We start from the raw sequence: 19,095 nt of genomic DNA on the forward strand, positions 1-19,095 counted from the left end.
GCTGGATGAATATTAAAAGAACAATAAATGTGTTACTCCTGAGGACACAATTCATTAAACTTTTTTTCTTTTGTCACAGCTAGATAGAAGCAAACTAAAGTTTTAAAACATTTGCCAAATTATGTTTGTTTTTTTTGTGCCTTTTCTCATAGTTTCTAGGTGATCTCTCAGGGTGATAATTAGGTCACTATTATCAGCATGTTTTTCCCAAATACCCCCCCCCCCCCCCTTCCCTCAGTGGAGGTCTACCTCTGAGTCCTGACACTTTACTTCCTGCCTGTCAATTGGAGGGTTTTAGAAATATGAGTAGACGTCTTGGTGTGAAGGGGGGAGTTGCCTTTCTGACGTCCATAACCCATGTATAGTCACAGAAGTGGTCAAATGTCTTGAAAGAGCGAATCACTGAAGAGTTTCAGAAAAAAGAAAGGTCCCGCGTTGGCAAGCAGCTGCAGTTGTTTCCAAAAAAGTAATGGGTATCCAGTAACTGCCCTGCTAAAATACATATTTGACTCACTACAGCCTGAACGAGCTCGCACTCCAGCTTGGTGATCAGTGTGGTTCAGACGCTCCGATCCTTTGACTCAGTTGCTTTTGTTTTTGGTTTGCGCGGACTCCCCCGACACTAAGCAGCCATGGATGCCATCAAGAAGAAGATGCAGATGCTCAAGCTCGACAAGGAGAACGCCTTGGACAGAGCTGAGCAGGCCGAGTCAGACAAGAAGGCAGCCGAGGACAGGAGCAAACAGGTCTGCATCCACTGTGAATTCCACTCTGATGCTTTTGCGCACCGGTGCCAATGGCACAGCGCTGCGTAGGTCCGGCATGCCTGTGTCTTGTCAGTGAGGACTGACTCTCATAGGATCGAAAGAGGTTTTAAGAATCATAATATCTTTACTTTTTGCGTCATTTTGAGTCATATTTTGATGCAAGAAGTTGGCAACAATAGAGAACATTTTATATTAACTATTGGATTCCATGTAGTTTAGCCATACTGTTTAATAACTTAAGACTAGTTGTCATTACTTTTAAGAATATTTGTCTTTCTAAATGGTTGATGTACTGTTTATTATGTGGCACAATTATATATTAGGCCTATTTGCCGACGCTATGAGGTGTCGCGTACTTGATGTTGGATATACTACATCCTGATGGTGTCTGTTTTCAATGTAAATAAATCTCTTGTTTCTCTGTGTCCCAGCTTGAGGATGACCTGGTAGCACTGCAGAAGAAGCTGAAGGCAACTGAGGATGAGTTGGACAAGTACTCTGAAGCCCTTAAGGATGCCCAGGAGAAACTGGAGCTTGCTGAGAAGAAAGCCACAGATGTGAGTTTAGAGCTGACAGCACCCCAGACTGGTGGACAAGCACCAATGGGACGCCCATTGCCTAATGGTTTGACCTTGAACCACCCCCTTTGATCTTCTTAGCTAAGCAAGATTACCACTCCCCACAGAGGTGATCTAATCCGATCTCTAATGATCAAGTTATGCAATAATCAATTAGGGGAGGTCCTTGGGTTGTATAGGATGAATATGTAAAAAGTTAAATTTAGCACATGTGCTCTATATGGTAAGGTCACCGCTTACTGGCTTACCGGTGCATTCCGCAGCCATTCACCAACCTGACAACCAGTGTAGGGTTTCAGTCGCGCATTTTACAGGCATATTTTTACCAGTAAAATACTTGACAGATTTGTGCCGGTTTCAGTTGGTACTGTGTCTGCAGTTATGTTCGACCCCCCACCCCGATTAAATTACCAGTGTATTGCATGTTTGAAATGTCACATCAATTAAGCCTAATTGATGACGTCACAGTCAGCGACATCAACAACTACATTAATGAGATAAGGATAATATAAGATTAGAAAGCCTTCATCGATCCTCAGAAGGGACGTAGCCTAAAACATACTAATACATATATGAGCATCTTCTATATACAATGTGTAGAAACAATAAATAGAGGCTCTTTATACACCATACAAAAATAAAGTGTATTCGTGAATAATAGAAAATCACAAATAAATTACATAGTTAAGTCGCAATGAATAGATATATAGAGAACAAACAAACAACAACAACAACAACAACAACAACTGTCTTGTGCCTGCAGATAAGGATGTTAACGGCATAAAATAAAGTTATTGCAAACACAATGATACACAAGTTAAACAGTTGGGGATTATGATGATAATAACCACTACTACCACTGTGTTTAAATTAGTCTAATAATAATTATGTGTACGCAGGTTGTTAATATTGCTGCTGTGATTTTATAGGGTCAGCTCAATTTACCAGTAGGGGATGCGCTTAAAACAGGTTATGAATTGAGTAGGTTGTATCTCTTCCAAGCGTATTTTAAAAATGACCATTTTTAATTTGAAATTACACTGTAAAACAATACAATTCTTTTTTAAAATTCAGTTCATAAATTTAATAATTTGCGTGCAAAATGCGTTACTTCCGGGCTGGGTGGCACGTCCCAATCCTCATCAGCGGTTGATTAAAGGCGGTGGGGGGCAGGGATCAAAGTGTGTGTGTGTCGGTGTGTGTCTGCGCGGAGGTAGCCCGGACTGTGCTGAGAGGAAACTAGCATAGCTGACAGAGACAGATAGAGAGAGAGGAAAAAACAGAAAATAGCAAAAAATGGCCGGTGGGAGCTCTCTGGAAGCTGTGAAGAAGAAAATCAAGTCGTTGCAGGAGCAGGCCGACGAGGCGGAGGAGCGGGCGGCGGCACTGCAGCGGGACCTGAACCTGGAGAGGAGCTCGAGGGAAGCAGTAAGCCGCTGCTAATGGTTTAAGGCAATTAGTCCTCAGACTACCGGCGGCATTAGAGGCGCAAATCTGGTCAAAAAGCGTGGCTGCTAGGCCCAGACAGCGGCGGTTTGTGCTTGAATACAGTCAGGTAGCAGGTGGATGTGTTTGAAATTAGCCCACAGTAGGACGTGCGTAATGATGGATAGATGAGAGGACTCCACCCGACACATCCCGAATAAACTAACAGTCTTGTAACAAGTAGGCTAGGCTAGTGTTGTTGCAGCAGCAAAGGTCCTGTGAGAGAAAATCCTCTCCTGTGTTCAATTCCCCTAAGTGGAGCACAGGGGAGCTGATTTTTCCCTTCCAAAATACCCAGTTGTAGCCATGTTTCTGTGGCTAATTTGTATGTAGTGCAAGACAACTAAATGACTGTGAGGTTAGGGAATGACTTGATAGAGGGGAGAAAGGTTAATAAACTGTTCTAACAATTCCTTTTAATGGACATTACCTTCAGATGTGTGTTACTAGAAGAGAAATACCATCCACCGCTTAGCCTGTGTATAAAAGACTCCATCCATCCATCCATCCCTCCCTCCCTCCCTTCCTTGGGTGTGTTCCTGACCCCAGCCCCAAGCTCTTCAGAGAGTCTGGTTGAGGATGCTGTAAGCCTGCAAACATTGTATATGATGTCAGGTCATACAAATAAACTGAACTCAGTGTTGTTGTGCTCTCCTAGGCTGAGGGTGATGTAGCTTCCCTGAACAGACGTATCCAGCTGGTTGAGGAGGAGCTGGATCGTGCTCAGGAGCGTCTGGCCACAGCTCTGACCAAGCTGGAGGAGGCTGAGAAGGCTGCTGATGAGAGCGAGAGGTGGGCACACTGCACTCATACACCATGCTTTTAGTCCGGGGTTTATGCTGCAGCTGAAACAAGTGTAATATGCATTTTGTGACTTGCACACTGTGATAAATCTGGAGTTCCTGCCAACAAAAAAAGGATGGCTCATGATCCATGCTGCTGGAGTACCACTCCTCTAACACTCCCTCAGTGCTGCCACTGGTGGCTGGAAGTTATATTGCAACAATGGTGCAGAAGTGTGTAATACATAGAAGAATACTGATAGAAAATAGTTTTTCACAGATTATGTTTTGCGTAGTATTCAATGCTGTTTCCACAATTATTGCCATACAGATTTTTTTTTTAATGATGCATGATCACTCCTGACCAAAAGTATAAGTGGCACACCTGTAGCATTTTGCTGGAAACTTAAATTTTCTTTTAGTACTACAAGTGAATCATGCTCTTAGTGTGCTGGCCACCATAATATGCCAGTGTATGTGAAGCACCCAGATGTTTGGTCTGGATAGTGACATAAAACTATTGTGGAAGCCTGTATAGTCCTCCTCCACCAATTCAAGTCTTCACTAAGAACCATACTGTGGTAAACTTTCTTTTAAACTACATAAAAAATGTCCTTTTTATAAGATGAACTGCTGATCAGTTGTCACACACCACACTCCTAAACATATTGGCCTTCTGTCGTTTATGGTCCTCATGACTTAATCACCTCACTATTTTTTTCTTTTTCACCCTCAGAGGCATGAAGGTTATTGAGAACAGAGCGATGAAGGATGAGGAGAAGATGGAGCTGCAAGAGATCCAGCTGAAGGAGGCCAAACACATTGCTGAGGAGGCTGACCGCAAATATGAGGAGGCAAGTTTCTGAGCTGTTCCCTGCGCTCTGAGCCCCAAGCTCATCTTTTGCTACATTCTTTTCCTTAATGTGACAGCTGACACCAATGTGTACTTTGTCTTCAGGTGGCCCGTAAGCTGGTGATCATTGAGAGTGATTTGGAACGTACAGAGGAACGTGCTGAGCTGTCTGAGGGGTAAGAACTTCCCTCCTCTTGTCATTCTTCCCTTTCCCCTCATCTGTTCCACTAACTCACAACCTTAAATGACAATACGCTCCGTTATAATCTGTTGTAATAAAATATTTCGTCTCATGTCTCTTCCCGCTTGTTCAACCAAACCATAACACGTCAGCAAATGCTCTGAGCTTGAGGAGGAGCTGAAAACTGTGCAGAACAACCTGAAGTCTCTGGAGGCTCAGGCAGAGAAGGTGAGATAGAAGAAGATGCACGGCAGATAATCCACATTAATAAACCCTTGAAATCTGTTTGTATTAACACAGTAGTGATATTTGCCTAACTCTGCCCTTTGTATGCAACCACAGTACTCGCAGAAGGAGGACAAGTACGAGGAGGAGATCAAGGTTCTTACAGACAAGCTGAAGGAGGTGAGTTAACTAAATCACCAGTGACTCATTTAGTTAAATATGAGATATCCATCCTGTTGTATTTTTAATAAGGTTTTTGATTTGATGTTGACTCATTAGTTACTTCAAATAAATTTATTGACGGTATTTTTTTAAATTAGTTTTCCTTTACAGCACTTCAGTGCTTTAAGTGTCCAGAAGGGCCCTAGCCAGAAACACAGTAATGTTCTATGAACCTCTTAATGGGGAGCTACTAATGTTCGACTGTGTTCTTTCACTCAGGCTGAGACTCGTGCTGAGTTCGCTGAGAGATCAGTCGCCAAGCTTGAGAAGACCATTGATGACTTGGAGGGTATGAATCTTTCATTTTTTCAGTTGCCTTTTAAGCAACTGCAGAGATTGTTTTCACAAAATGTAAGGGCGTGTTTGTTACAGAGCAGTTGTGATGTACAAATGTACTCAACTATGCAGCACAAGGTAACCCTACTTTCCCCAAATTTCTCACAATCCCCAAAAAGAGCAAATAACTTCTTTTTGTAAACATTTACACAGTGTCGGGTTATTTATCTGGTCAGCAGGGTGGTCAATAGTCCTCAGGACAAACATCTGCACTATCTGCACTGTCAGTTGTCTACTGGGGGGGAAAAAACAAAGCAGCGATCAACAGAGGCCGGCGTGATATTATTCACATTGGCAGCAACATTTCTCACCACAATGCTGCTTGGCATTCTGGTACACTGAGTGTTCAAGGCCAGCTAGTCCCAATCAGTCCTCTCAGGGTCATGGAACATGTGAGGCACTTTCTCAGTGACTCCTCAGGAATCTGACACAATATCAGCAGCTGTTACATGCACCCTTCCTATTTCTGTCCTGCCTCTTTTCTCAGTTTCTCTATTTGCGTTTACCTTTTTGACTTCTGTTCTCTGACTCTTTTATTATTTTTCTTTTGTCTTCCTTTTTTTTTTTTTTTATTGCAAATCCTTCACTGCCATCTCATAATAATTACCACACAATAGATGAGCTGTATGCCCAGAAACTGAAGTACAAGGCCATCAGCGAGGAGCTGGACCACGCCCTCAATGACATGACTTCCATGTAATTCACCACTGGCTTGTGTTTGCTCTGTGTCTCAGCCCTCAGCATCCCTAACCGCTCTCACCAATGTAGCATAGCTCCCTCTTGTGGCATGTTTGAGTTTTTTTTTTTACTCCTCTTCCATCTGTCTAATACTGGTTTGCACGTGAATTAAGGTGTTTTGTAGGTATTTTTGACTACATTTTTAGGCTAGATTTCACAGATCTGTCGATGTAGGAAACTACTAACAGCATGTAGTTATAGTTTTAGTTTCCTTTTGATAATTTTTCGCACCACAGCCACATTTCTTCATCAGTTTCATTCTCATCTTTTAGCTTTTCTGGCTTAGATCTGCATCCTTTTATTACCCTTTTTGCTTCTGCATGTCATTTATCTTCCATTCTTCCTTCATTTCTCCCTCCAACGCTTTTGATTTTCTCCTTTTTTCACAGCTAAATTTTTACACCCCTTCACCCCCAGAAGCCACCCGCTGGTTGAGCGTCTTCATCTTTCTCCTGTGCAGCGCTGCCCAATTTTCTGTCTCCTCTGTGTCTGTATTTCTTTACTGCCCTGCCACTACTGCACATTGGACCATCGCTGCCGCCATCCTTTTGTTCATCTCTTATCGAGACCTCTGAGCCGTATTGCTTTCTGTAAAATAAACATTCTTCCATCTATGTCAGCCCTTCCCCCTTTCTCCTGAGATGTTTCATTTCCATTTGTCCCAACTTTTTTTGATTTGTGTCTTCTATGTGTTTAATTTATTTTGTTGAGTAGCTTTCGAATAAACTCTAAAGCTCCTCTCCCATTAACTGTTCCTTTTTCTGTTCGGGAGGCCGATTATTTGGTATAACAGTATTTCTGGGCTGCTAATTCATTCTACTTAACAAACTAGTCCTCACTTGAAATACATAGTTCTCTTTCTCTGAATTAGAGGAATACTGGAATATAACAGTCATGACAGGTAACCTGCTTTGATAGTCAGTCAGTGTGGTTGCTTCTGAAGAGGATCAACTCCATCATTAGGGATTTTATTTTTAAAAGCGCTGAAACAATCATCTTTAAGGTCTCTGGCCTCCTTCAAAAAAGTATCAGTGTGAATGTTAGCTACTGTGCTGCCTGTTTTGGTTTCCAGTTTGATCTGAAATAAGCATTTATCAACATGTAGGCTTATTTCATGCTGTTCTCAGTGTGTCTGGGGAAAAAATAATTTTCACACCAACAGAACCATAATGAGTGCTGTTGCTATGGCTAACAAGGACAGTAAGTATTTGCAACAGTTTGGTAGATCTTTTCGGAAATGTGACCGAATAATAGTGAGTTGCTTTAGTTTGTCATGTTCATGAGGTTGACAGTTCAACAGCGTGAATACAAACTAACACTGGTTGTATGATTAGCTTCAAAGCAGCGGTTGCTCTTTGTCTTCTGTACTAACTTCCTCTTTTCCTTTTCTCTTACCCGCTTTCTGACGGTCAAGACCATCTATACAAGCAGCTTGAGAAAAACCGTCTTCTGACCAATGAACTGAGAGTAGCCTTAAATGAGGCGTGAACCGGAACGGCATCTTGTATGCTTTCATTCTTCTGAAACTCAAATGTCCAGACATATTGTCTAATGCTGTGATATATATTTAAAGAGTATAGGCAACTGTGTCTATGACACGCAGCTTAAACCAAGTAATGCTTTCAACAAACAGGAACAAAACTGTAAGACTTTCAACATTATGCATGCTCAAACAGTTTCAGAGGGAAGGTCAGACAACTCTAGATTATGAAAAGTTACCAAAAGCATCTGATATTTTTTCTTGGTTATCGTCAGGGCTGTAGCACAAATTCATTGATATCTGCACGGTGCTGTTGCTCATTGGATGAAAGCTGGTGATGATTCTTGTGGCCCACAGGCTCAAAATGCTTTAAAGGGTTCTAGAACTCCTTTCTGCACTCCTGAATCCACATCTGTAATCCTGTAATGGTTAACAAGAAAAAAGGACAAGTTTTCAACAAAAATAATCAAGTCTAAACTGATCATCACCGAACTACCAATTATTTGTTTTAATGCAGACTTGCTCTGTCTTTTTGCAATTGGAGTTAGTTTTTCCAAGACACTAGCATCAGTGTTTTGACCGTAAATATTTGAATTAGCATAAACACTTAAAATGAGAAAAAATATCCGAATTAACCTAAATATAAAGGGACGGAGTGTAATTTGGTGTTAAGCTGCGAGGATATGGTTCTGAATATTAGTGCATGCAGAGAGAGTTTGAACCAAATCTGCCTGTATGGACCCCCGAGTTGTTATAGGTTTTTAACTTTGGTAATATAGAAGGGGACACTTGCTTTTTAAATTACAGAGTTGCCTGCCTGAACCACTGCAAGGCTCAATCTTCTCAATTCTGTCACTTAGTGCAGCATTTGTAAAACAAAACAAAACATGGAATGTGACATGGTGCTGTTGCAGGACAACATTGAGGGGAGTTGTGGAGGGAGAGTGTTGGTGACATGTAAAAGAGGAGTTTTTCCATATAGGTGTCTAATTTGAGGTGAAATCGGTGCTCACATTTGTGTTTTGAGGCCAAATTGTTATTGACTGACCTGAAACTGCTTGGAAGGTACGCTCAGCTGTAGGCCATAAGCATCATTTTAATCCATTGCCAAACCAAAGACTTTGGCCAAAAAGAACAATCTTGTTTAGACTCATTCTTTTATCCTAAAACCAGCTCATGCAGTCGTGACTACAGCTCTGTCCATAGCTTCAGTATGATATTTACAGTCTGATTTTTGAAAGGTTTAATATCAAAATGAAACTTGAGTTTGTAAAACTGGCTCAGACAGTATCTCGAGCGTAGGATATGCACTTACTTAACGAATGCTAACTTCTGTTATCGTGGGGGAAAAAAAGTACAGAGAAGCAAAATTTCTGACACTCATAAGGTTTGTAACAGTATCCAGCACATGTCTAACACTGTCTATTATCCTGGACTAGAGTTTTGTCTGTTTCTATTCTGTGCATCCATGCGCTGTTTGTTTTTATGATTTTAACCGATGCAATGCTATATTAACAGATAAACTCACACGTGCTAAAGAAGAGAACCTGCGTGTAAAGCAGATGCTGGATCAGACTCTAATGGAGATGTGTAACATTTGACTCAGCTCTGCTCCTCTCCCCACATTGCCTCATCTGCTCTGAATATGGCCGGCCCCCCCATATATGGGTGCTACAAATAATGTGGGGCTTTGTGTTCATATGTCTCCTCCGACCTTTGTCGTCCTGAAGAAACAAGCTCTCTACAAGGTAGCACACTGTTCGGTTACACCCTGTAACCAAAAGGCAGATACAATTCACTGTATAACTTTAATAAGTTTGTATGTATATGTTGGGAGAATTTGCACTTTTTTGGGAAAAATACTGCACATAATCATCATGAACAAAGCCATACTGTAAGTTAAGCCAAGGTTATATAAAAGGGACTTTTTATTCTGTGTACTTTCGTAAAGTTGCTTGTGCATCTTTGTTTCTCCTGTATTGTCAACATTTATTCAGTGTCGGTGATCATGTTCACTTCCAGTTTAGCAAGGAAGTAATTCTTAGCACAGTTGCTTGAATGTACTGTATTGTTCCAGCTAAGTGAAAGAAATGTTTGCACACTGTACTCACTTTTCTGTTCATAATTTAGATTTTTTTTTTCTTTCAAAAAATGATTTGGTTTGATTTTTGTCTCCCATTTTATCTTGAAAATGTAAAGATCATAAATAAATGGTTGAATCAAGTATAATTTACTCAAAGTCTGGCTTTATTAGAAAGGTTGCCCATGCTCTGATATAATAATGGTTAACAAAAATGGTTCATTGGTACCTGTGAGTAGTGTGAAAGAGAACAGGGAAAATATACGATGGCAAATGAGAAATTTGTCAGTAGAAATAAAAAATATTTTGTGTGTCAGAAATATGTTTTCTCTAACATCTTTAATCATCTTTGGGTATCCTGATCCCAAAGTTGGGAACTACTTGGTTAGGCTTAAAAAGGGTGAAGGGAGATGGTAGAGGCCACAAGGCAAACAACTACCAAACATCCTCCAAAAAATCCACCCTTTATCAAAACTTAAGGACAGTGACGTGCACATTTTGAGAGACAGTGGCTCAGTTTTTTAAAAAAAGGGTACCACCACATCCACTGCATTATCCCCATACCTCCTCCTGATATTGACACTATATAAAAAATTGTATGCCTAAATACAAATACATAACTTCTCATGGTTTGAAATAATAGAACCAGCGAAGATTTTAAACAATATTTTCCTTGTAAGTCACTATTGCCTTTTACATGTACTCATAATGTAATTTGGTGTAATAATAATCTTAGAGGCTCTTCAGCCACAGATGGCAAAGGCTTTAACTGCCGTAGCACCTCCTCGCCGCAGGGGGCGGTGTGTAAACTCAGCTCGCAGCTCCTCCGCAGCGGAGGAGGAACAGAGGTGAAAGTTCGCAGCTGGGCAGCCGTGCTGGGACATCCCCGACGACTAGAGAGCGAAATATGTGTGAAAATCCGGATTTTGACGCGACTTTACAAGACAGCAAGGCTGCATACGTGCTCAGCAATGTTGCTGAAGTGGTTGAGAGAATTCTCACCTTCGTACCGACCAAATCGCTTCTACGGATCGCAAGGTGTGTTTTGTCTGCTAAATAGTGAACTCGGCTAACGCTAATGGCTGTCGACCAGAAGTGAAACTGCTCTGATAAGATATTCAGGGCAGATCGAAAGCTAATGCGCCAGCTGGAGTATTCCTGTAGTCGGTGTACTTGGTGTGTAATTACTTGCAGATGCTCAGTCTAGCTGTTTGATAGCAGCAGGAACTTAATAGCTAACTCTTCTGCCAAGTTTCTAGTAGCAGGTGATGCTGAATGTGTGTGTCTCTTCAGTGTGTGCAGGCTGTGGAGGAACTGTGCCCGCAGAGTACTGAGGACTCAGCAGCAGCTGACCTGGGTGTCAACCTGTGGATTCTCCAACACAGAGGTCCATGCTCTCTGCAGCATCCTGGCTGAGGAGGTGGAGGTAAGTAGTAGAAAAGGGGATGTTGTGGACAGTAAAATGTAGAGAAACTTTGTGTAGGAGGACCCTATTTGGCAAATGGATAATGGTAAATAGAACAACAATAAATAGAACAAAATGCCAAAGTATGGCAAAGACCCTTTTAGTAGTAATTGTAGGGTGAGTTGCGTGATATATACACACGACTAGATATGTTCTCAGGTGAAAACCTGAAAAATGTGTTATCAGGAACTGATAAATAAACTTTAAAGCTTCAATACACAGCTGCAACAAGCCAATACAGAATATATATGATACAGTTGTGCTTATATTTGGAATATGATTATTTTAACAGCCTTAATGTTACTTATAAGGTGGAAAAGTGCATGTTTTGGGCCATTCAAAGACATATTGTGATAAACCCAACAAATAAGATGTGGTATACTATTCCACAACGTATTGTAGCCACTTAAAAATCACATTAGACATCACTAAACACATGTTTTAACACTGTTCTAACACTTTATGCACTTTACTTTTGATTATTCACAGAAAGTATTTCTCCTTCCCAAAACCGTTCTTGCAATGGTAGACTGTGAGACCTTCTGGGGAGCTTATTGCAACAGGCAAAATAAAGGTTGGTATTAAATAATATAACACACTGCTGTTGTACTTCAATCTGTTATGTTCATCAATGTACATCTATGTGTCATTCATTATTGTTACAGTTGTGGTAGTAGAGAGACATATCCTGTATTAGGAAAGTAAACAAAGAGATGGCGTCATGTTGTTTCAAAACGAGGGACTTTGTCTAAAATCCATTTGTGCAACTAATCTGTGTGTTTTTAGACTCCTGTTTGAAAAATGTACTATTAAAAGGGGCAAAGTTGACAAAGTAGAGTAAACAACTGAATACAATTTTGATCATTTTAATCACCAAACATGCAGAGTTGGGTCATATCATGTTGCAGGGCAGTTAGCAGTAATTTTAGCCTGCTGTGTGTCTGTTCCCTTTCGGTCAGTTTCGGCTTGTGGTCAAAGTTCCTCTTTGTCACTGTACTTGCAGTGGTGTATCTTGTCTTGTTCTTGACATTTTAGAACTTCTGTCATTTTGTTTTGACTGAAAACTTGCACTTTTTATCACATGACCGTTTAAGAATTAAAAAAAAAAAAAAAAAATCTCAGAGTATTATGGCACCACTATCATGGCCAGAACTTATTCAAAAACAAGGCAGGATGTGTTCAAGATGTGTTTAGTCAGTTTAAGGTTCTCAGTGTGAGACAGTGAGAGTTGGTTTGTAACATAGTGTGAAACATAATCAGACTTGCTGTGGTTACCTGCAGTTTAGAACTGCGGTTAAACTATTGACTAGAACTAACAGACTCCTGCCAACCAATCAAAAATAGAAAATTCAGGCTTGTAAATATTTGAAATGTTTTGCAACACTAAGAAAAGTAAACTAGCAGTCTCATTGCTAGTAAAATGGTGCTTTGCTCGTATAAATTTCTCTGAATCTAAAATGGTCACATAATCTTGGCAATATATTCTTAATTTATGATTAAAATGATAAATATGTAAAACGGTGACCTTCCACATTAACATATTTTTTTTCTTAACTACTCCAAAGCAAAGAAGAGTCGCCACAGTCCAGACACGGAAGAACTGAACCTGCTTTTCCCCAAAGGTTGTGACATCATGGGCATTACTACACCAGGCATAGTCTGTAAGTCATCCTCTTTTATGTCTCACACATATTTCTTCAGTTATATATAATATATTAAAAATAAATCCCCACATCCTCCAAAAATGAAATCATTGGGAGCCACAGCCATTTCACATTACAGGAGTCATTTAGTTGAAACATAAAAGATATTTCTTAATAGAGCCTCAAAGCTGCAGCTCTAATGGTATGAATATGCATGCTTAACATGTAGAACTACTTGGATGCTGTAAAGAAAGCGTCTCGAGCATATCTAAGAGGAATAGTTCACCTTTCAGCAGATAGGGCTTTGCATTAATCCCCACTGCTGCTGCCTGGTTGGAAAGCACCACTGGTGGCTGGCAGCCACCCCCCCCCCCCCTCCTCTCCTTCTGATAGATTGCCTAGTCTTTCTGGTGCTGTGCTTCCCATTTCTCCATATAATCACAACCCTCCGGAGAAGTGACTCTCCATCAGCCACGTTCTCTTTCCTCAAGATGATGGCTTGTCAGGCTCCCATCGTCTATCAGGTTTAACGGTAGCCTATACTGTTTGTGATAACATTCATTTTGTGTTATTGCAGCTGAGGGTCACCACAGAGTCACCACGCAGCTCTAATTCAATTGAATGAAATCGCTGATTGGATAAGGGTGAATCTACAGATTACTTGTAACTGGTTTCCATATAGCTTAGAGTACAACTATGAGTCATTTATGCAAGTTGGCAGAGGACTGCACAGTATTACAAAGACAACTTGTGATACACTAAGACATAGTATTTCTGCATTATCCTTTATGAATTCCATAAGCAGAAGTGCAGGATAGGGATAAATTAGATACTAATGTACAGTATTTGCTCATTTGGAATACAATGAAAGGTTTTTTGTGATGTACAAAGTCTGTTGCACACCAGGGGTTTAGCTCAGAAAAAATTTAAACCCTGAAATGTAAAGTGTTGAAGATGTGAATGAGGCTGCCTGTCTTATAATCCTGTATACGACGGTGCAGCTTCATGTTCTTTCATTTGCATAGTAGCACATTCATCTGCTAAACTATCTACTCAACAGAACCTCTATATAAGTGCCTATGATTATGTCCTTGATTAAGAGAAGTGAAATCATATTTTTGTGTTGATTTTCCTAATGTTTATGTAATGTTCTGCCCATTTCTAAGGCTGTAATTTGTGGTGTTGTGCAAATATCTTGTCAAATTTTCAGGTCAGTGTTGATGTGGGTCTACTTGTGAAGACTGTGCCTCTTTGCTAAAAAAAAAAAAAAAAAGTTCTCCTGTGGTTAGTATATGCTGTCATGATTTTTCTAAGTCCCAACCCAGCGGCAAACACCACTGTTGACTGGTGGATCCAGTGCCAAAGTACCTTGAGCTGCTGTTCCTCTAATAGCCACTAGATGCTGACTCCTAAAAACTGACTATACCAACAGAAAGAGAGGAGTCCCCCTGTCGTGTGTAAGTGACTGCATATAACTCACCATTCTATGATACTTCACGATTGTCTCTCTGTGCAGTGACTCCCAGTGGCTCTTGCTCCAGCCCTCCCCAGGAGTATCAGGAGGGGGAGGCAGGCTTTGCAATCATGTTCCCCAGCATGGAAGGTGTCAACATCAAGCCCTTTCATTTTTGCAAGAAGTCCATCTCCCCAACAGCACTGAAAGAAGCAGGTAAATGAAGGCCCACAACAATTATTCAGTTATCTAAACTGAAAAATGCAAGGCTTGTAATGTCTTGCTTTTGTATCAGTTCTTTATTCTTTGTGCTTTCTCTTTGCAGGACTCATTGACAACCCAGAGCTGCGGGTGGTACTAATGTTTGTCTATGAGGCATATAAATCCGGACCTTTCCTCAACCAGATACTGGAGCCTCTGGCCAAGAGCAAAGCTCTCATCGCTGGAGGACTGGTAGAAAGTGTCTTCTCTCCTTCCAGACACTGGTGAGTTACTGTCTTGCACTTTAAATCAAGGTTATTTCTCAGCAATCTATGAAAGAAGGGTTGTTTAATACATAGTTAATAGTTGCAAGTGATTTCCTGCAAATTCCCAAAATTAAAATATTTCAAGGCTTTCTCACTTGTGGTTTTGTCTGTAGAAGTTTTCATAGACACTGGGGAAAATCCTGTTTAAAGCATTGGAGCAGTAATTCAACCCAGTATTTGCTGTGAGCATAAAAGGTCTTGTTGTCTTTCAACCATTTAGTTTAACCTCACATCATATTGAAGTTGGATTTCTGTATTTCTCTGTAACTTATGCCATTTATGTCACCACCAACATGTCTTGATTGAATTTATAAACACTGGTAGTGATGATTTCAACACTTGCAGCATTAAACTGCAAGTGTTGTGGAAATCAGTGGAAATTTTACAGCTCACTCTTATGCAATATTCACACTCTCCTTCTTCCATCATCTCTCACTCTGTAGCTGTAGCCAAGGTGCATACGGCGTGGTTGGCCTGGCCCTGAGTGGCCCTAAGGTGCAGGGGGCGTCTGTGCTCTTGGACCAAGACATCAGCAACTCAAAGGCGGCTGAAGCCACGATCAGGAGGCTGAAGGCGGCCAAAATTCCTGAGAGGAACACCCTGGGGTTTATGTTCGCTTGCGTGGGGAGAGGCCAGCATTACTACAACAACCAGACCAACGTGGAGGCCGACGCCTTTCGCAAGGTGTTCCCCAACACCCCGCTCTTCGGCCTGTTCGGCAACGGCGAAATCGGCTGCGACCGAATCATTAAGGATGACTACACGCTTTGCGACACCGACATCGACGGTCTGCAGCACGAGTACACGACAGTCATGACCTTGGTCCATCTAGGTTGACTGACTGACCCACAATGACAATGACGGGAACAAAGACGACCCATCACGGACCTGGTTGGAACAGCAGTCGGGAACAACAAATATTCTCTGCAGCGTGTCACTCGAATCACGACTCAGAATATTTCTGTCACATTTCTGCTCGTAAAGCAGGGAAATTATCCCTTCAGCCATCAATATAATGGCAACATTGGGGAAATTGTGTCCATTGGAGCCTGTGTGTAAACACAGCTTTATATTAAAACTAGTGAGTCTCACAAAGTTAAGATAGGACAATAATGATCATCTCTTTTAACATTCAAATGTGTTAAAGCACTCTTGTAAAATATGTATATATATATATTTTTCCCCCCAAATTCCACACACATTCAAGGCATATCTTTCCCCCTGACATTTAACCTCATGGTCTGTTTGCTTTGCAGATGAGTAAATTATACACACTTGTGTCCCAAGCTATTGTTAAAGTTGTTGATTCAGCAAAGGCACTTTTTATTCATGTAATTAAGAAGAGCCTGGTCCTTCTTCCACAGAATCAAGGCGATCTTGATTTGAATGCTCTTCCTCGTTATGTAGGTTTTACACTTGAGGTGTTTTTACACTTTTGTCTTACCAATGGAAAAAAATAATCCTTGTTAGCCTGCAAATTAATACCATTAGGCAAAACGTCTATCTACCGTTTTTCAGTTGGGCACAGGGAAGTCAATCAGAATCTTGGAGTGCCTCTTTTTGTCCATATGACTTATCTTCTGCTACCTGCTTCCAACTGTTAATGGTTGAGCTTAATGGTCACTTCATCTCTTTTAGCTTCTGCAGCTTAAAAAGAGAAAACATTTATTCTAAACTGTGTAAGTGACATTGACTGTCAGAAATTGTTTCACCCCACTTTACTGTCGGCTTTTCTACAATTCCTGACTTTAGGAGACAGTTGTTGGTGTTTGGAAATTGAAGATGAACCGTCCAAGATCTGGAAAAAAAAAGATAGATTTGATATTTAAGACTGAGTACTTGGTATTATTTGCTGAAGTTATAAATGGTTTGAAATCTTGATAGTATAGTCTGAGACTAACTACCTAGTTGCACATTTGAAGAAGCTTTCAAAACTAAGCAGATGCCTTTTGTAAATTGGCTTCTGACCAAATCCATTGAATGCTACACAGCTCATATCTAGATGATTTTCTAGACGGCCCTGTGTTGTTTTTTCCTCACTAACAAGAATATCCTGATGCGATAAAGGTATACTTTCCAGTATATGTATGTTTGTTGGTCATGTAGTTTCTGTTATGTTGAAAATAGCTGACTTCAGCTTTTCTATAAAAGGTGCAACAGTGGTTGTTGCAAAGCTGTTTTCTTTTCATGAAAGCTCCAATATTTTACTTTTTTTGCCAAGAGTATCTTCCTCCTTTGTATCATAATCATAATACACACATCTCCCCTTATAGTTACTGAAGAGGAAATGTAGGTTACCTGTATTATAAGTTAGTGGTGTTAATGGCTCGTTGAGCAAAGTTGTTTTGGTGTTAATGCACTTTTCTACAGGATGTGCCAAATCATATCTGTTTTGCTCCTTTTCCTCAATAAATTAAAAGCTTTCAATATATAGATTCAATGTGCTTGACTTTTCTTTTACAGTTTTTTTAAGCCCACTGTTGAAACCACTACAGTAGCCTTAAAAACAAACAAACAAAAAAACAATCCCTGAACCCACTGGGCGTTACGCATCCTTACTCGGTTGTAACTACAGGCCCACTCCAGCTAATTCATATCACCACTCTTCGTTATTTGCGCACACTCTGAAATCTGAGTGTCAGCCTATAACATGTTCAGCAGCCCACGTCCAGGCGTGTTTAAATGAAGGAAGAGACGCTTGAGATTGATTGATGTACGCTTTAACCATCGACTGGCTAATCCCAATGAATGACAAACGGTTAAGCCAATTGCTGTAAAGGCAATTTATATTCCCATAGTATCTTTATTTTGGGAAACCATAAAAAAACGCTCATGACATGGAGAGGGACGACCTACCAGGCGTAAAGCTAATAAAATCATCTGTGGCGATAATACGCTCTCAAATTGGCCTCAATCAATAACAGAAAATCTATTCACTGGGTCTCTCTCTCTTTCCCCCCCCCCCCCTTCTCTCTCTCTCTTTCTCTCTCTCTCTCTCTTTCTCTCTCACTCACACACACACACACACACACACACACACACACACACGCGTCCACCCCACGGCCAACATTTTTAGACTGCTATGTCGTGACCGGAGCGATGCAAATGTCACACTATTCATTGGCTACAGTCAGTCTCCGGCACGAAAACGTCAATGTTTTTATGGCGTTTGGCTGAAATTGGCCCTGTGTTGCCCGGCTGCTGCTGTGGAAGGGGCTCGGTGGAGAGCCGAGGCTTCGTCGGGCTCGTTTCAGCACCTGGACAGCTCCTCTCGCAGGGTTCCCCGCTGCGCTCGCCGGGGAAGCCCTCTGCTGAGGAGCGGACCTGGATCTGGATCTGGAGCAGCTCACACTTACAACCCTCAGCCAGGAGGAGATTGCACTGAAAAAGGTCGTCGTTTGATCGCTCTGATACACTTAGAAGCTAATATGATCTTGCCGAGTGACGATGCTTCTTGCATTTGAGCTTCAACCCCTCGTTTGGTTTTGCACTGAAATCCAAGCAGCGCAAGTGGGAGCAGCAGCAGCAGCAGCAGCGGTGCTCGTCCAATGCAAAAGTGCTAAGGATAGCTGCAGCCTACACACACACTGCGAGCCTGCTGCTGCTTCACTTACTCTGATCACCACCGAGGGAGACATTACTATCAGCAAGGGGGCAGCGGGAAGCACAATTACCCATCAACAATGTAAATCTCACACAGGTAGGTGCTTTGGTCCTGATAAATAATTCATTCTACTTTATGTACAGCGAGGAGCTTTCAGCAGTTTCACCCACAACTTTCATTTAGTTTCTGTTCTCTGGAATCAGATACAACAGCAAGTATTGTAAACCCGGTGCGATTATTACTTTGATGGCAGGCATGTGAGAGTCTGTAGAGAGCTGAATCCAACAACCACAAGAAGTTTAATGTTTTAGTGGTGTGATTAAAAGTTTTGATTGTAAAAGTCAGTTTGTGTGTGAGGTTATATAGTCTTTTGGTGACTCTACACTTAGTCAATTAGTCTTCAATTTAGTCCATGGTTAACATTGTCTTACATTTTCATTGAGTTCAACTTTTCAAGAACATTTGTGACTTATAAAACTGCAGTGTTGGGGTTTTCTTAAGTTTGATATTTGCCACAGTCACTCTTATTGAAACTAAACGAGGATAAAGTGTGAAGAAAGCTGTAAGTCTCGCTCCTATTTGTCATCACTGCATAAACGAGATCAATCCTCTTGGAAGCTGTGAATTTATGAGCTGTGGCTGTGAAGAATTTTCACTTGTTTGGCCAGTTTTCTTA

General features: G+C 41.1%; 3 protein-coding genes across 9 annotated transcripts in view; all 3 read left to right on the forward strand.

Moving 5' to 3' along the window:
* The first annotated feature begins 447 nt into the window (after positions 1-447).
* Positions 448-9,870, forward strand: LOC122978722 (tropomyosin alpha-1 chain-like). Of its 7 annotated transcripts, XM_044345669.1 has the most exons (10): positions 472-746; positions 1,199-1,324; positions 3,489-3,622; positions 4,349-4,466; positions 4,571-4,641; positions 4,799-4,874; positions 4,989-5,051; positions 5,313-5,382; positions 6,047-6,125; positions 6,557-6,650. In XM_044345669.1, exons 1-10 carry the CDS (start codon positions 633-635, stop codon positions 6,558-6,560), a joined length of 855 nt encoding a protein of 284 aa, XP_044201604.1. In that variant the 5' UTR covers positions 472-632; the 3' UTR covers positions 6,561-6,650. The 7 variants fall into 7 exon arrangements, with proteins under 7 accessions (XP_044201587.1, XP_044201642.1, XP_044201614.1 ...); XM_044345652.1 differs by lacking the exon at positions 6,047-6,125 and having other exon boundaries at positions 448-746; positions 6,557-6,912; XM_044345707.1 differs by lacking the exons at positions 6,047-6,125; positions 6,557-6,650 and adding an exon at positions 7,582-8,523 and having other exon boundaries at positions 456-746.
* Positions 9,871-10,549: 679 nt separating this feature from the next.
* On the forward strand, positions 10,550-17,250 carry fbxo22 (F-box protein 22). The gene is made up of 7 exons (XM_044345635.1): positions 10,550-10,765; positions 11,021-11,153; positions 11,682-11,766; positions 12,758-12,853; positions 14,352-14,504; positions 14,614-14,773; positions 15,259-17,250. The coding sequence occupies exons 1-7, from the start codon at positions 10,635-10,637 to the stop codon at positions 15,650-15,652; spliced, it is 1,152 nt and encodes a 383-aa protein (XP_044201570.1). The 5' UTR covers positions 10,550-10,634; the 3' UTR covers positions 15,653-17,250.
* A 627-nt stretch (positions 17,251-17,877) lies between these two features.
* The window catches only part of LOC122988337 (transmembrane protein 266-like), a 29,006-nt gene continuing 27,788 nt past the window's right edge, over positions 17,878-19,095 (forward strand). The window contains exon 1 of the mRNA XM_044360584.1: positions 17,878-18,515. The gene's annotated coding sequence lies outside the window, so the exon portion shown is untranslated. The remainder of the gene's footprint in view (positions 18,516-19,095) is intronic.

The sequence above is a fragment of the Thunnus albacares genome, chromosome 1 (genome assembly GCF_914725855.1).
Source record: "Thunnus albacares chromosome 1, fThuAlb1.1, whole genome shotgun sequence".
Taxonomy (NCBI): domain Eukaryota; kingdom Metazoa; phylum Chordata; class Actinopteri; order Scombriformes; family Scombridae; genus Thunnus; species Thunnus albacares.

Coding starts and splice junctions, on each gene's coding strand:
- LOC122978722 (XM_044345652.1), top strand. CDS start 633: ATGGATGCCATCAAGAAGAAGATGCAGATGCTCAAGCTCGACAAGGAG. Junction 3,623..4,348: donor GCTGCTGATGAGAGCGAGAG/GTGGGCACACTG, acceptor TTTCACCCTCAG/AGGCATGAAGGTTATTGAGA. Junction 4,875..4,988: donor TGGAGGCTCAGGCAGAGAAG/GTGAGATAGAAG, acceptor ATGCAACCACAG/TACTCGCAGAAGGAGGACAA.
- fbxo22 (XM_044345635.1), top strand. CDS start 10,635: ATGTGTGAAAATCCGGATTTTGACGCGACTTTACAAGACAGCAAGGCT. Junction 11,154..11,681: donor TCCTGGCTGAGGAGGTGGAG/GTAAGTAGTAGA, acceptor GATTATTCACAG/AAAGTATTTCTCCTTCCCAA. Junction 11,767..12,757: donor TTGCAACAGGCAAAATAAAG/GTTGGTATTAAA, acceptor ACTACTCCAAAG/CAAAGAAGAGTCGCCACAGT.